Raw genomic sequence first — 17,258 nt, 5'->3', positions numbered from 1 at the left:
CTGGCCACGCAGCCCAGCCCCCGGCCCTCCAGGGACCACAAGCGGCGGACACCCCTCCCATCCCGCCCAACGCCCGAGTTCTGCGTACTTTCCCGCCGCCTGGTTCATCTCGACGCCCACCGGGCCGGTGTCTTAACTCTTGCCCGTGGGTGGCCCCAGGGCCTTTCAGACATCTGAGCCTGTGTCATTTTTGAATCCTCTTTAAAAAGAGACAAAAAAAAGAAAAAGAGACAAAACCAGTTCTTGAGTAGACAGACTGGTACATCCACACAGTGGAATGCCGCTGAGCAACCAAAAGAAGTGAGTTGTTATATACCCAACAAGGTGGATGAATCGCAAAACAAATAGGCGGAGCAAAACAGGCCAGGGATTAAAAAGAGGACTCGCTGTGTGTTTCCGTTTATATAAAACTCTAGAAAGTGACACTGATCTGTAGCAACAGAAAGCAGATCAATGGTCAGGGCAGGAAGACACTTTAGGTGAATGGTGACTAAATTCATTTTATACATCTAAATATATACAAGTAAGTAAATATATTTGACTGCCCCGTATCTTAATTGCAGCATGTGGGATCTAGTTCCCTGATCAGGGGGTCAAACCCAGGCCCCCCCATGCTTTGAAAGCTGAATCTTAGCCACTGGATAACCAGAGAAATCCCTACGTTCATTATCTTGATCGTGGTGGTGGTTTCAGAGTATATACATACCTCCATCAATATTCAGCAAAATGTACAACAAAGCTAGGTGATGGAATTCCAGTTGAGTTATTTCAAATCCTGAAAGATGATGCTGTAAAAGTGCTGCACGCAATATGCCAGCAAATTTGGAAAACTCAGCAGTGGCCACAGGAATGGAAAGGTCAGTTTTCATTCCAATCCCAAAGAAAGGCAATGCCAAAGAATGCTCAAAGTACTGCACAATTGCACTCACCTCACACGCTAGTAAAGTGATGCTTAAAATTCTCCAAGCCAGGCTTCAACAATATGTGAACCGTGAACTTCCAGATGTTCAAGCTGGTTTTAGAAAAGGCAGAGGAAGCAGACATCAAATTGCCAACATCTGCTGGATCATCGAAAAAGCAAGAGAATTTCAGAAAAACATCTATTTCTGCTTTATTGACTATGCCAAAGCCTTTGACTGTGTGGATCACAATAAACTGTGGAAAAATCTGAAAGAGATGGGAATACCAGACCACTTGACCTGCCTCTTGAGAAACCTGTATGCAGGTCAGGAAGCAACAGTTAGAACTGGACATGGAACAACAGACTGGTTCCAAATAGGAAAAGGAGTATGTCAAGGCTGTATATTGTCACCTTGCTTATTTAACTTATATGCAGAGTACATCATGATAAATGCTGGGCTGGAGGAAGCACAAGCTGGAATCAAGATTGCTGGGAGAAATATCAATAACCTCAGACATGCTAATGACACCACCCTTATGGCAGAAAGTGTAGAAGAACTAAAGAGCCTCTTGATGAAAATGAAAGAGGAGAGTGAAAAAGTTGGCTTAAAGCTCAACATTCAGAAAACTAAGATCATGGCATCTGGTCCCATCACTTCATGGCAACTAGATGAGGAAACAGTGGAAACAGTGGCTGACTTTATTTTGAGGGGCTCCAAAATCCCTGCAGATGGTGATTGCCGACATGAAATTAAAAGACGCTTACTCCTTGGAAGGAAAGTTATGACCAACCTAGACAGTACATTAAAAAGCAGAGACATTACTTTGTCAACAAAGGTCCGTCTAGTCAAGGCTATGGTTTTTCCAATGGTCATGTATGGGTGTGAGCATTGGACTATAAAGAAAGCTGAGCACCGAAGAATTGATGCTTCTGAACTGTGGTGTTGGAGAAGACTCTTGAGAGTCCCTTGGACTGCAAGGAGATCCAGCCAGTCCATCCTAAAGATCAGCCCTGGGTGTTCATTGGTAGGACTGATGTTGAAGATGAAACTAAAATACTTTGGCCACCTGATGCGAAGAGCTGATTCATTTGAAAAGACCCTGATACTGAGAAAGATTGAGGGCAGGAGGAGAATGGGAGGACAGAGGATGAGATGGTTGTATGGCATCACCGACTCTATGGGCATGGGTTTGGGTGGACTCCGGGAGTTGGTGATGGACAGGGAGGCCTGGCGTGCTGCGGTTCGTGGGGTCGCAGAGTCGGACACGACTGAGCGACTGAACTGAACACTTTATTTTTTTTTTTCCATTTATTTTTATTAGTTGGAGGCTAATTACTTTACATCATTACAGTAGTTTTTGTCATACATTGAAATGAATTAGCCATGGAGTTACATGTATTCCCCATCCCGGTCCCCCCTCCCACCTCCCTCTCCACCCGATCCCTCTGGGTCTTCCCAGTGCACCAGGCCCGAGCACTTGTCTCATGCACCCAACTTGGGCTGGTGATCTGTTTCACCCTAGATAATATACATGTTTCAATGCTGAGAACTGAACACTTTAAACGCGCATTTTATTGTATATCAGTCACACATTAGTAGAAGTGTAAAGTAGTTCAGGGTTGTGGAAGGGGTCATGAAAGTCACAGGCCCTGAAGCTTCAGCTTTATTGACGTCACTCTCTAGTTTCTCTCTGCTCGTCGTTCGCATTTTTCTGTGAATCCTCTAAATGTGGAATTAAGAGTCGCCAGGTTGCTCCAAAAAGGGTGTGACTTGGGAATGTCGCCTGGTTCTGTGCAGGGGTGTCGATCTTTGAGGAGCGGAGACTGTGGAGACGACCTCCCAATTCTGGTTTCGGGACCCAAAGTGTGTTGAAGACACCGGGGGTCCAATGACAGCATCTGTTCTCCAGAAATTCCGCAGTCGGTAAAAGGTTCTTACGTCTTTAAACCGGAAAAGGGTAAAGTGCAGTAGGCCCGCCTACTCGTCTCCGGTGCGCACGCAGCAGCAAAGACGCCATAGAGGCAGAGTACTTCCCCGAAGTTCTCTGCGGCGTGATTTGTCCCGGTCGGCGACTCGTAGAGAACCTTGGACTCCATAACAGCGTAGCTTCTGATTGGCTGCTTGCCGCGCGCTCTGTCTCGTCTGGAGGCTGCGCACGGCGACTCGACCGGTAGTGGCGATGTCCAGCCGGTCCAAGCGGGAGTCTCGCGGTTCCACCCGCGGGAAACGCGAGTCCGAGTCGCGGAGCAGCTCGGCTCGTGTCAAACGGGAACGAGATCGGGAGCGGGAGCCCGAGGCGCCGAGCTCCCGAGGCAGCCCGGTGCGCGTGAAGCGGGAGGTCGAGCCGGCGAGCGCGCGTGAGGCCCCGGCGCCGGTGGTCCCGGCGGTGCGGGTGAAGCGGGAGCGCGAGGCCGACGAGGACTCGGAACCTGAGCGGGAGGTGCGAGGTGCGCGGGGCCGGGCTCGGGCTCCTCTCTCGCGTTTTTCTTTTTCTCTCCAACCTTCTCTCCCCGCGGGAAAGTCACACTTTACACGCGATCCAACTCGACTGCTTTTTAATGAGGACTTTACTTGTCTTAGTAATCGTAGCTCTAATGTTTCTAGCAACATTAATAATAACGGCAGCTTTTCTTTATCGAGTGCCTAGCTTCGGGGCCAGGCTCGTTGTTTTACAGGTGTTACCTCCTTGAGTTTTTACAAAACACCTGAGAAATGAGTCCTGCTGTAATTCCTTAAATCAGACCATTCAGAGTGGAGAGCCTGAATTCTGGGCATTTGGACTATACTGCCCTGTCACTTGGAGTTGTAGTTGCCAGGAGGTTTGGGTTCTAGTCCGGCCTCTGAGACTGAGTCACTGGTTTGGGAAATGTGGGTTTCATGTGTCTGTCCCTCTTTAAGTCGATGGAAGGAGCCCTGGAACCCATGAGCTTTGAGAGCCCTGTCAGTCCCTTCTGTGACTGTACGCTCTACTTTCTGCTGGACTCATTCTTTTCCTGGTAATTGCTGGAGATCTTTTGGCCCAGCCTTGGTACTCTGGAGTGCGTACCCTCTTTTCCGACTTGTTGATATCTTACCAGTCACTAGGTAGGTTTCCATCACGTCTGAAGCTTTTCCTGTTTAAGCTCAGTTAATCTTTTCCATATCTGAACTTGGAACTTCTGATTTGAACGTGTTTTCTATATACTTGTTTTCTGGTGAGTTAGCAGGTAAACATATCACTAGGCCACACTGTAGGGGCAGTGTTCTTTGTTCCAGGATTGTTCATTCTCCAAGACTTTATAATTCTGTCTCTGTGCCTGTTTATCTGTATAAGATTATATTCTTGGGGACCTCCCTGCTGGTCCAGTGGCTAAGACTCCACCCTCCCAAAGCAGGTTTGATCCCTGGTCAGGGAACTACATGCCACTAGATCCCACATGCCACAACTAAGAGTTTGCATGTTGCAGTGAAGATCGAAGAGCCTGCATGCCATAACTAAGACTTGGCACATCCAAATAAATAAAATAAATTAAAGGTTATACTCTTATATTAACTCTTAAATTTCTTGCTTAAGGTTTTACATTTGACATATATTATACAAAAAGTCTAGGATCACACCTTGCTCATGAAAAGTACTTGATAAATATTCTTTGAATAATCTAATAATTTCAGGGTATTCTTTGGTTTCTTTTACTTATATATTCTGTCAGCCTCAGGTTTCCCTTTCTCTGAAAGAGAAATTGTTTCTTAGATATTTTGCTTAGTTGTAGTCAGGAGATTGTTTTCTCTGGGACATACTAGGATACCAGTTGTGGTTACTGTCTTATTTCTTTTTTTCCTTTATTTTTATTGTGAAATAAATCATAGGTACTAAGATAGACTAAATGTCACGCACATGTATAGTTTAAAGAAGAGTGTGGATATATAGCTTTAAATCTACCACTTGTCAAGGATTGTGAAGGGTCTGACCCTATTTGTGCACTACCAAGTTAGCCTGCCACGGTTTCATGGATGCTGTTGGAAGGCATCGAACTACTGGGCCTCAGACAGCATTCTGCAGCAATAACAGTAGCCAGAATATAGCAATTATCATCATTTCCTGAGTCAGTTCCTGTAGTGCAACATGATGAGAATCCATACACACTGGGAGTGGGCGCACAAGACAATAACTCTGAGCTTAGAGAACCCAAGTCTTCTACAGTGGGCCTTGAACTTGCCTCACCTTTGCTCTGTAAGGACAGATGATCTCTGACTTCCAAGGCTGTACAAACAAACTTCACTATACAAGCATCTTTGGTGAGATAGTCTGGAGGTGGTCGGTACCTCTGGTCACAGTATATGCAGAAACAGGAGAGAGCAATGCAGAATTGCCTCCTGACACTGTTCAGCTTCAGACATGGTGCTTAACTAATACCTTGTTGTTTAGTTGCTCAGTCGTGTCTGACTCCTCGCAGCCCCATGGACTGCCACACACCAGGCTTCCCTGTCCTTCACCATCTCCTGGAGCTTGCTCAAACTTTTGTCCATTGAGTCAGTGATGCCATCCAACCATCTCATTCTCTGTTGCCTCTTTCTCCTCCTGCCCTCAATCTTTCCCAACATTAGGGGTCTTTTCCAGTGATTCGGCTCTTTTTTTTTTTTTTAATAACTTTTTTGTTTTATTCTGCATTCCACATGTAGCAGTCCTTTGATTTTTCTTCCCTTTCTTATTCCTTCAGCATCTCTGTCAGCACACTCTCTCCCAATAGCAAATGCAATTTGATCCCCATGTGGTGGGCACACAGAGGCCCTCGAAGATCTGACTCTGCAGCATGGGGACCCGAGTCCTTCCTTTCAGCTGTGTGCACGTCTGTCTGTGCTGGGGCTCTGCCTTGGTGAATGCCAAATGTGTAAAGTACCAACTCTGAATAAATACGGGGGCTGCTTGGAGCCCACAGTTGAGGGTAAAATGGCAGGCTGTGTCTGGCTGGGTTCCCTTACAAAGAAAGTTGTGTTGACCGGCAATGTCTGCCATGGTGACACCACTAGACCCATGTCTGGAATGGGGATGCTGGGAGAAGAGGCTACACGCCGGCCACAGGATCAGAAAGGGACAAGGTGTGTGTCCCATCGGTGCCTTAGGTGGTGGTTCTGCTTCCCAGGCTCTCTGGCCTCACTGGCCGGGAGGAAGCAGTCTGAAGGCTACGGAGCTCCAAGTGGCTTCTCCAGGCCCCAGGAGAGAACAAGCTCCAAGCCAGAAGGAACTTAGAAGTGCAGGCCATGCAGGGCCCTACAGGGATGTGCACACTCAGGGCTGTGACGACATCAGCTCTTTGTTCTCTGGAGTCAGTTTTATCCACGCAAAGCCAGCTGGCTGGCTGTCAAAGAGTCAGAGGCAATTTGGGGTTAAGAACACTTTTCCATGGCACTTACCCAGAAATAACCTTCATCTCTGGATAAACCTTCCAAACTAAAGAGGTCTCTCTTCTATGCACTACTGAGAAATCAAAACTGAGGAAAAGGACAGTCTTACTTTAATCAAGTTCCAGAATGAGGACACACAGCTTTGAAAAGCACTGTCTCAGCAGAAGACGCAAGGATGTGTGCACAACAACGTTTCTAGAAAATACCAAGGCCCCAAACATAACCGCGACGTTGCCTTCTGCTCCTCCTTGATGCCACCCGGTACCCAGGGTGGGCCTGCTACTTGGTCCAGCTGACTTTGGGAATGTCATAGTGCTCTGTGAGCGTGTCCAGGTGTCTGTTGAAGTCCTCTACTCTCTGCTTGTGGGTTTTGGATGCTTTCTTCAGGATCCTTTCCATTTGCCGCTTCTCCTGCATCTTCTCGAATGCCGCTTGGGCCGGTGTCCGCTTGTCCAGTCCGCGCCGCTTCTCCTCCTCGTTCTTTTTGCTCGTTCCCATCGCTTCCAGGAGTTTCGCCTTGTCTTTGTCTTTCTTTTTCTTCTTCCGCTTAGTCACTCCGAGCTCTGCGACGCCTTTCAGCTTCAGGGGCCCCCTTTGAACCTGCTCGTAGGCCTCCATGGCCTCCTGGAAAGTTCGGGATGTAAAACGCCACACTTCCTGTTTGCTAGCCCCCAGTGATTCGGCTCTTTGCATCAGGTGGTCAAAGTATTAGAGCTTCAGCATCAGTCCTTCCAATGAATATTCAGAGTTGATTTCCTTTAGGATTGACTGATTTGGTCTCCTTGCTCTCAAGGGACTCTCAGGGGTCTTCTCTAGCACCACAATTTGAAAGCATTCATTCTTCGGCACTCAGCCTTCTTTATGGTCCAACTCTCACATCTGTACATAACTACTGGAAAAGCATAGCTTTGACTATACAGGCATTTGTCAGCAAGATGATATCTCTCCTTTTTAATATGCTGTCTAGGTTTGTCATAGCTTTTTTTCCAAGGAGCAAGCATCTTTTAATTTCATGCTGCAGTCACCTTCCACAGTGAATTTTGGAACCCAAGAGACTAAAATTTGCCACCGTTTACACTTTCCCTCCATATATTTGCCATGAAATGATGGGACTGGATGGCATGATCTTAGTTTTTTGAATGTTGAGGTTTAAGCCAGTGCCTTAGAAGGTCCAACAGGCCCCTTCCCAGTTGCATCTGCCTTCCTTGCTTGCTGGGGTAATCACTGTTCTGAAGTTTTTCTGTTTCTACTTTTATTGTTTTATAGTTTATATAAATGTAAAACTATAAACTATATATATAAACTATAAACTTTTATAGTTTATATGTATTTACCTCATGTATATTATGAGGTAAATTATAGCTTTACCTCGTATAGATCCCTAAGTAGAACTGTATTTTATTTTGTTTTTATTATAAATGGAATCATACTATATATAGTCTTCTGTTTTGCCCTTTTTTTAAAAAAACTAGTCATATTGTTGAGGTTCATTCACGTAGATGTTCATGACAACAAAGTGTTCTATTGATGATACGTGTGTTTATACTCAGCCCTGTCCAACTCTTTGTGACCCCATGGACTGTAACCTGCCAGGCTCCTCTGTTCATGGAGTTTTCCAGGCAAGAATCCTGGAACGGGTTGCCATTTCCTCTCTTCCTGACTCAGGGATCAAACCCGATTTCTCCCATTTTTGGTATGTGGTAGGCATTTTGGTTGTTTCCAGTTGGATCTCTTTCAAATATTTTAGCTATAAATATTTTTTAGTAAAATATTCTTGATGCACCTGTGCAGAAGTTCTCTAGGGTAGATATAAGTATTAATGGAAGAGAGATTGCTGGGTCAAAGGGTCTGTATATTTTCAGCTTCAGTCTAGCTGCACTATTTTCTAAGAAATTATAAGAGTTTACATTCCCACCAGCAGTCTATGAGCCTTCTCATTGCTCCTCATATTTGCCAACACTTGGAATTGCTTGATTTTGTTTTATTCTCTCTGGTAGGTGTGAAGTGGTATATTATTGTGCAAGGAAATCTGCATTTTCTTAATTACTGGTGAAGCTGAGCATCTTTTCATTTATTTGTGGGCTGTCTTCCTCATTTTCTGTTAGGTTGTCTTTTTTAAAAACCCTTCACCAGATTTCTTTATGTAACTGCAAGCAATTTCTTTGTTGGTTTTATGTGTTTCAAGTATATTGTCTCAGTTTGTAGCCTGGTGGCTCAGACTGTAAAGAGTCCGCCTACAACACAAAAGACCTGGCTTCGATCCCTGGGTTGGGAAGATCCCCTGGAGAAGGGAATGGCAACCCATTCCAGTACTCTTGCCTGGAGAACCCCATGGACGGAGGGCTATAGCCCATGGGGTCGCAAAGAGTTGGATACGAGTGAGCAACTAACACTTTCCCTTTCCGTTAAAGTGGGCATTTTGGGGTGTTTTCAGGCTATTTGTAACAGAACTTGTCCTGATTAGTTTTTCCCATTTTTGTGTTTGTTTGTACTGGTAGTTGACCGTGAGTATGGGTTTCCCATTTTCAGAGCTTTTGATGATTTTCCCTTCAGCAAAGAATGGCCGCGTGGATTCTGAGGACCGGAGGAGCCGCCACTGCCCGTACCTGGATACCATTAACAGGTGGGTAGCACAGGGATGCCTGGGACAGCAGACATACAATGGAATCTTTGTAGAAAATTCTTTGTATTGTATGATATGTTCAGAAACTTTATCTCTTCTAAAGCTTTCTGCCCAGAAAACTGTGCTTCTTGCCAGGTTTTTTAATCTTCCCCCTTTTAAAGTGTCAGAGGGCATGTTGTTTTAGGGTGGCACATGCAGAAAGAGCTTTCAGCTCGTTTTGAATTTGTATGAGGAAATAAAAGGATCAATGGCAATCGCCAGTTTAAATTTTTATTGAGCACTCAGTATATGCTGGGGCTTCCCAGGTGGCTCAGTGGGTAAAGAATCTGCCTCCCAGTGCAAGAGATGCAGGAGACTTGGGTTCAATCCCTGGATTAGGCAGATCTCCTGGAGGAGGAAATGGCAACCCACTCCAATATTCTTGCCTGGGAAATCACACTGACAGAGGAGCCTGGTAGGCTACGGTCCATGGAGTCGCAGAGTCTGACACCACTGAGCACGAACACACATGATGTGCTATGTACTGCTCTTGGTGCCTGGAATTCAGCAAAGAAAAAACAGACAAAGACATGTCCTAAAGCAGAGGTGGTCATTTCATCCCAATGCATTCTTTGGTCCCAGATGCATTACAGGTTTTTTCACTTAGGCTCTAGTGTAGCCTTGACTACTAGACTTTTTTTGCAACATTGGAATTGCTCTTTGCAACAGTGAAATTGTCCACTGTGGCAGGCACAAACCACTTGTGGCTGTTGAGCACTTGAAATGTGGCTTGAGGAACTGAATTTTAAATTTTAATTGTTTTACATCAATAGCTGTGTGTGGCTAGTGGTCCCTTTAGTGGACAGTGCAGCTTTCCAGGGGCCATTAGTGATTAATTAGAGTTAATGCTTGAGAAGGAAAACCCTTGCCACCTGTGGATTTAGTAGAGGTAACTTTTTTTTAATCACTTAACTTGCCTGGTACTCACTGTGACTTTGCACTTGAACAGATAGATCTTTTTGTAGGTATTCCCCTAAAATTCTTCAGGCTTCTGACTTTTTTTAATGGACAAAAATAAAATTTTCTTTTATGAAAGGGGTTATTCACTCTTTTTATGTCCTTCATTTTATGTCTTGTACTTTGGAATGTTGTTGGTGCCCTGCTAATTTAGTCCTACTTGTGGCTTTTCCTCCAGAGAAAGTAATGGGAGATTCTCAACTGGTTGTGGATACTTGAAGAGGGTCATTGTAGAAATACCTTTGCATTACTTTGGGGGTTGGTGAGTTGGGGCACTATATTAAATGTCTAGGTGAAAGTGTTTGTTGCTCAGTTGTGTCTGACTCTTTGCAACCCCATGGACTGTAGCCCACTAGCTTCTCTGTCCATGGAATTCTCCAGGCAAGAGTACTGGAGTGGGTAGCCATTCCCTTCCCCAGGGAATCTTCCCAACCCAGAGATTGAACCCGGGTCTCCTGCACTGCAGGCAGATTCTTTACCATCTGAGCCACCAGGAAAGCCCGAATGTCTAAGTAAGGAAGAGTTAACTTAACGTTCCCCACAATTTGCATGTGATTGTTGATCTGTTCTTGGAAGGATGCTGCATGACTCTGGGAAGCATGGAGCCAACAGTGCTGCTTTACTCAGGTGCTCACCTGGGCAGCCATCACCATTAACTGTTTCTGTTTTGTTTTCATCCTCTTAGGAGTGTGCTGGACTTTGACTTTGAGAAATTGTGTTCCATCTCCCTCTCGCACATCAATGCATATGCTTGTCTGGTGTGTGGCAAGTATTTTCAAGGTAAGTAAATATTTTGCATTGTGTTTTCAGCATTAGCCACAGGTCTGTGGGTTTTTGTTGTTGTTTTTTTAAGAGAGTAAGTTGCTGTTAAGAGTCATGTCTAATAAACCTTATCTTTGTTCCCAGGAAATTGGAATACTCTTAGAAAATCCATAGGAGGTTCTCTGTCGGAATCTGAATACATGTGAAAAGGAGAAAGAACTCACCACGTGTGAGACTTTGTGGGAAATCTCAGAAGCTCTAGTTTTATTGTTATTTTTTTAAGGTGGTGGCTTTCTCTGCCTAATGCTGGTTGTCACCAGTGAATGAGGACAGGCGAGGCCACTGATGCCCTGCTGTCTCCAGCCCCACTGCTTCTGGCCTTGTTGCTATTTATTTAACTTTTCTGTTTGGTTGTTTGGCCTGTGAACCGACTGCTGGGGAGAGCTCTGGGATTGGCTGGCCCCTGGTGCTGACCGGCTCTGCTTTTTTTAATCTCTGATATTTTTCTATGCTCTGTCTTTTTCTGAGAATTCTTTTACTGTAAGGAGTTTTTCATCCTGTCCTTTTCTGAAAATTAACTATATCAGTTTATTCAGACCAGGCTAGTGCTATTTGCACAGTATAGTGGAGGATTTAGAAGAAATGTAAAGTACATTCCTTGCTCTTATAAGGATCTTATAAGTAGTCAAGGGTAACACATAAAACAATCAGCAAACTCTCTTAAGACCATAAAGATTACTGCTGGCCCATGTGGCACTGAGTGTAAATAAATAAGGACGATAGGAGTTGAAAAGATCACTGTTAGCTGGAATGTTTGTGTCAAGTTCATGAAGGAGGTGGAGGAGAAACTTGTTCCCTGTATGCAGGATATACAGAGTTTGAATGGGTGAAGGGTGAAATATTCTAGAAAGGAGTGGTAATGTGAACAAAGGTTACATAGATATGGGATTGTCCTGAATGTGGGCAGCTGAAAAATTAGGACTAATGATGATGGAGATACGTACATATGTGTATGTACAAGTATTATTTATAATATATATATGCATATCCCTAGTTTCTTGATAGCACATGAAACTAGCTTGAATACATACACATATACATATTCACACATACATACATACACATATGCACATACTCACAGATACCCACACGTTTTCTGTATTCGTGTATGTGAAATTAGTCCCCCTATGTTTTATGCTGTCTAGAGAATAAAGTGCTATTCTTTCTTGCTAACTTGTATGATGAGAGGAGTTCATGCAGAGATGAATTTTCATGAATGGTGTAGTACTTTGTTTTTGCTGATATTAGCATGTTCTGGTACAAAATGAAGAAGGGAAAATTACACGCGATCAGTGCGCTTCTGGAGTTTGCGCTTCTCTCACAGCCTTCCCTCCTTCCTGCAGGCCGGGGTTTGAAGTCTCACGCCTACATTCACAGTGTCCAGTTTAGTCACCATGTCTTCCTCAACCTCCACACCCTCAAGTTTTACTGCCTCCCTGACAACTATGAGATCATCGATTCCTCACTAGAGGATATCACGGTGTGTGTCCAAGAGGGTTGGTTTGGAACTAGTTCTCTTGGGAGCTACCTCAGGGCTCCTGGGGGTCTGCCCCACTCAAGGTCAGGAAAGAGTCTCAGTCCTTTGGATTTGGAGAATCTCCTTTCCCTTTGGGAGGAACCAGGGAAACTGAAGAAAGAGGTCATGTGTGCTCAGTCGCGTAGTCATATCTGACTCTCTGGGATCCCATGGACTGTAGCCCACCAGGCTCCTCTGTCCATGGGGTTTTCCCGGCAGGAATACTTGAGTGGGTTGCCATTTCCTCCTCCAGGGGATCTTCCTGACCCAGGGCTCAATCCTACTTCTTCTTCATTGGCAGGCAGATTCTTGACCACTGAGCCGCCTGGGAAGTCCCCCAATTCGTAGACATGGCCCATGGTCTGCAGCCTAGCTATCATTTTGGTTTTTAGTTAGGACTGAGGAAATAAGGCTCCTTTCTAATTGGAGTGAAAGCAGTTTTGTGAAATAAATTACCCTTCCACACATAGGTGTAGTGATGTGAATTGAGCCTGGTGTAGCCAGGTGTAGGACAGAGATTTATGCCAGTTCACAGCTTCTTTTGGACTTCCCAGGTGGCCCTAGTGGTAAAGAACCTGCCTGCCTATGCAGAAGACTAGGAGACACGGGTTCACTCCCTGGGTGGAGAAGATCCCATGGAGAAGGGCATAGCAACCCATTCCAGTATTCTTGCCTGGAGAATCCCCATGGACAGAGGAGCCTGGTGGGCTCTAGTCCATAGAGTCGCAAAGAGTTGGACACAACTGAAGTGACTTAGCACGCATGCATGGCTCCTTTTGACATGATGTGGCCAAAATGGCCAACATGTTCCACCTGCAGGCTCCAATTTGTGCCTTATGCCAGGAGCCCCTGTACTTAAGTGGGGAGCCTGGAAAATCATCTTGGGCTTTGATTACTGTTGGAACTGTTGATTATTGTTTTCCTTTTCAGCAAGTGGCTGCATGTTCAGTAGAGTGGAATGCTCTATTTAAGGAAAGCTTGGTGTTCAGAGTGTTTGAAACACTACTTACCCCACTTCCATAAGTTTCATAGTCCTGTTAAAATTGAAGTTTTAAGTGGTTGTGCATAGAGGGAGAAACTGAAAGGAATTCAAGCTTTTTTTTTTTTTAATTCAAGCTTTCAAAGTGAGTCAGTGGTGACTTCCCTGGTGGTCCAGTGGTCAAGACTATGCCTCCAATGCAGAGGGTACAGGTTCGATCCCTGGTCTGGGAGCTGGGATCCCACATGCCTCTCGGCCAAAAAACAAAAACATAAAACAGAAACACAGTGAGTCAGTGGCACCCTCTGACCAGGCTGTGACCTAATGACCCTCGTAGCTCTAGGACTGGGAAGGGTCTAATCCTGCCCCTCCAGTCGCAGGGAGTCACAGCATCTCAGACCTCCACAGAGAGGGGGAACGACATTCCTGCTTATGCACGGGCCCTCGTGCTGACCCTGCGTGAGCTCCTACCTGGGACTCAGACTCCCGCCGCCTGCAGACTTGAGTATCCTGCAGTTTCTCACTGTTGTTTGTTACGGGGCTGGCCAGACATGCTCTCTGAGGGAAGGCCTGGGACTCAGTGATTTCGGGGTTTTGATATTTACCTGTTTATGGATGAGCACTGTTCAGTGGGCCCATTCCATGTCACCTCCATCCTTAGACCTACTGTTGGGAACCCTTTGGGTGGCTGTTCATGGCAAAGTATTTTTTGCTTTTGGTAGAAATTGCTGTTGCAAATATGTCCTATCAGCTCTATAGATTGTCCTAAAACAGCTTGGAATTTTCTTTTGTTTTGCAGTATGTGTTGAAGCCCACTTTCACAAAGCAGCAGATTGCTAACTTGGACAAGCAAGCCAAGTTGTCCCGGGCATATGACGGCACCACTTACCTGCCAGGTATTGTGGGCCTGAATAACATAAAGGCCAATGACTACGCCAACGCCGTCCTTCAGGTAGGGTAGGATGAGATGGGAACCGTGCGGGTGGGGGCAACCTAGGAACACTGAAGGTCAGCCAGGAAACGACTGCTTTCTGGTGGAGTCTGGTGGTCCTCAGATCCTGATTCTTTGCTGGGAACTCTGCTGGCCTCTTTGTTCTGCACCAAGCAGAACTCTCCTGTGTCTGCTTGAGGGCTGCTGCCAAATGGTGGGCCTGTTTCAGCCTCTGGAGTGTACGGGGAATGAGGGGTAGAATCTGCATGTGGCCTGCAGGACCGAATAAGAGACGTGTGCTAGGTGATGTTTTTTTTTTCCATGGTGTAGATGTTCATTGTGTTGGCTCTGAGGTGTCACTCTCCTGCCCCTGTGTGTAAACCCTGAAATGGGAAAAGCAGAAAGCCAAAGTTGTCCTATTTGCAATTAAGTTTTGCTTTTAAAAAAAATTACATGAGTAATAGTGTACATTGTAGAAAATATTGATAAGTGTAAATAAGAAAATTAATAGTAATTCTGCCTCACTCAAAAAAAAAAAATGATTAAACTACAAACAAATTGCAGAGAGTGGGGAAGAAAGATACAGAAAGTATAACATGAGAGCTTTATTCCTTTCCCTAGTGCTCTGTCCTGGGGTAGTTAACAGTATAGAGAGCTCCAGAACTGTTCTAAACACACACACATATGCACACACACACACACACACACACACACAGAGACACACACACACACAGAGGCATAATGTCATATGGCAATATTATGGTTTATTTTGTTATTCCTCAATTGATAGATAAAATTTCACTTGTCTCAGGGTTTTTTCTGTTACCAGTGTTGCAGTGTGTATCCTTCAGTATATATAGTCTTGCACTTTTTGTGACACTCTTACATTTTGTTTTATTTCTTTTCTAGACTTTTCAAATACTTGGATTTTTAATCTAGAAAGTAACATAGTATATGTGTGTATCTTTGTATATATTTCAACTTAAAAGCCTGTTGTGAAATCAATAAATATTCTTGTGCAGCACCCTTAATGATTACATGTCATTCTATTTTGTTGAATTTGATTCATTCAACCTCCACTTCTTGTATTAATGCACTGTGAGCCTTGATTCTAGGCTATAGAGGAGTTGTAGTGGTTTATAAACCCACCAGCCACAGAAAAGGCTGCTCTTTTTTTTTTTTAATTGAAGTATAGTTGACTTACAGTGTTGTGTTAGTTTCTGATAAACAGCAAAGTGAATCAGTTATAGATATTTATTTTCCTCTTCATATTCTTTTCTCTTATGATTTACTACAGGATATTGAATATGGTTCCCTATGCTATAAAGTAGTACCTTGTTGTTTATTTTAAATATGGTAATTTTTATTTGCTAATCTAAAATTTCTCATTTATCCCTTTTGGTAACCATAAATTTGTTTTCTGTGTCAGTGAATCTGTTTCATAGATAAATTGTGTTGTGTATTAGATTCCACATGTAAGTGATGTCATATGGAATTTTTCTCTTTCTGGCTTTACTTAGTATGATGATCTCTAGGTCCATCCATGCTGCTGCAAATGGCATTATTTCATTCTTTTTTTTTTTTTACAGCTGAGTAGTATTCCGTGTGTGTGTGTGTATCACATCTTTATTCATCTGTCGATGAACATTTAGGTTGTTTCCATATCTTGGCTATTGTATATAGTGCTTTAATGTATATTAGGGTGCATGTATGCCCAGGAGTGGAGTTGCTGGATCTTATGGTAACTCTATTTTTAGTTTTTTAAGGAATCTTTATGCTGTTCTCCATAGTCGCTACACTAATTTATTGATATGTTCCTACTAACAGTGTAGGAGGATTCCCAAAGGGGTGTCCCATTGTCACTGTTACCATTAAAAAAAAGTCCTTCCATTTTGATGGAAGAACTCCATCAAAAGTATCTCCATTTTAACTTACTTTTTAAAATTAATTTCTAAAGTTGAGTCTTATATTTTTTCACGAGTTGTGGGCCTTATGCTCATTTTTCTGTGTTACACTATATTGAGTTTTATTTTATTTTTTTTATATTGAGTTTTAAAAGTATGTGTATATTTATATATATATGTGTGTGTATGTGTGTGTTGCACATATTCTAGTTCTTATTTGGTTGGCCTTTAAACTTTGTGTATGGTATTTTTGCATAAAGAATTAGGTAAAACATTGCAAAAACATCTCTCTGAGTTTTGCTGTCTGCCGTTGGTGTCATGCCTGGTCCCTTGTTGTTGTTTGGTCGCTAAGTTGTGTCCAACTCCTTGTAACCCCATGAATTGCAGCACACCAGGCTTCCCTGTCCTTCATCTCCCAGAGCTTGCTCAAACACGTCCATTGAGTTGGTGATACCATCCAATCATCTCATCCTCTGTTGTCCACTTCTCTTCCTACCTTCTATCTTTCCCAACATCAGGGTCTTTTCCAGTGAGTCAGCTTTTTGCATCAGGTGGCCAGAGTACTGGAGCTTTAGCTTTAGCATCAATCCTTCCAATGAATATTCAGGGTTTATTTCCTTTAGGATTGACTGATTGGATCTCCTTGCAGTCCAAGGAACTCTCAAGAGTCTTCTCCAGTACTGCAGTTTGAAAGCATCAATTCTTCAGCGCTCAGCCTTCTTTATGGTCCAACTCTCACATCCATACATGACTGCTGGAAAAAAATCATAGCTATGACTATACAGACCTTTGTCAGCAAAGTGATATCTCTGCTTTTTAATACTCTATCTAGGTCTGTCATAGCTTTTCTTCCAAGGTGCGAGTGTCTTTTAATTTCATGGCTACAGTCATCATCTGCAGTGATTTTGGAACCCAAGAAAATAAAGTCTTTCACTGTTTCCAGTGTTTCCTCATCTATATGCCATGAAGTATTTGGACCAGATGCCATGATCTTAGTATTTGAATGTTTCTGGTCCTTGGAAAGGTTGAGTTCTTAGACGGAGAGAGATTTTGCTGACTTTTCCTCTTATAGCCTCTCATGGCTTTGTGAAGACTGTTCGAGGACAGATAGGGTTTTGAATACAGTCAGGGAAGTTGTGACTTTGTGATGGGTTTTAGCCCCTATAGGAAGTTCTTTTTATTTATACATGTAAGTAGATGAAC

The 17,258-nt window shown here is 43.9% G+C and overlaps 2 protein-coding genes across 5 annotated transcripts in view; one reads left to right on the top strand and one right to left on the bottom strand.

Moving 5' to 3' along the window:
* Positions 1-3,044: 3,044 nt before the first annotated feature.
* USP39 (ubiquitin specific peptidase 39) overlaps positions 3,045-17,258 on the top strand; it is a 35,351-nt gene continuing 21,137 nt past the window's right edge. The window contains exons 1-5 of one of the 4 annotated variants that reach the window (XM_070479532.1): positions 3,045-3,349; positions 8,814-8,907; positions 10,589-10,683; positions 12,069-12,205; positions 14,020-14,172. In XM_070479532.1, coding sequence (XP_070335633.1) covers positions 3,082-3,349; positions 8,814-8,907; positions 10,589-10,683; positions 12,069-12,205; positions 14,020-14,172 — 747 coding nt within the window. In that variant the 5' untranslated portion in view covers positions 3,045-3,081. The remainder of the gene's footprint in view (positions 3,350-8,813; positions 8,908-10,588; positions 10,684-12,068; positions 12,206-14,019; positions 14,173-17,258) is intronic. The other 3 variants (XM_070479523.1, XM_020889443.2, XM_020889444.2) reach the window with 3 other exon arrangements.
* Positions 6,373-6,953, bottom strand: LOC110134779 (protein FAM32A). The gene has a single exon (XM_020889445.2). The coding sequence runs from the start codon at positions 6,900-6,902 to the stop codon at positions 6,564-6,566; it is 339 nt and encodes a 112-aa protein (XP_020745104.2). The 5' UTR covers positions 6,903-6,953; the 3' UTR covers positions 6,373-6,563.

This window comes from Odocoileus virginianus, chromosome 2 (assembly GCF_023699985.2).
Source record: "Odocoileus virginianus isolate 20LAN1187 ecotype Illinois chromosome 2, Ovbor_1.2, whole genome shotgun sequence".
Taxonomy (NCBI): Eukaryota; Metazoa; Chordata; class Mammalia; order Artiodactyla; family Cervidae; genus Odocoileus; species Odocoileus virginianus.
The sequence above is the reverse complement of the archived record's forward strand: the minus strand, read 5'-3'. Positions and strand labels throughout refer to the sequence as shown.

Coding starts and splice junctions, on each gene's coding strand:
- LOC110134779 (XM_020889445.2), bottom strand. CDS start 6,902: ATGGAGGCCTACGAGCAGGTTCAAAGGGGGCCCCTGAAGCTGAAAGGC.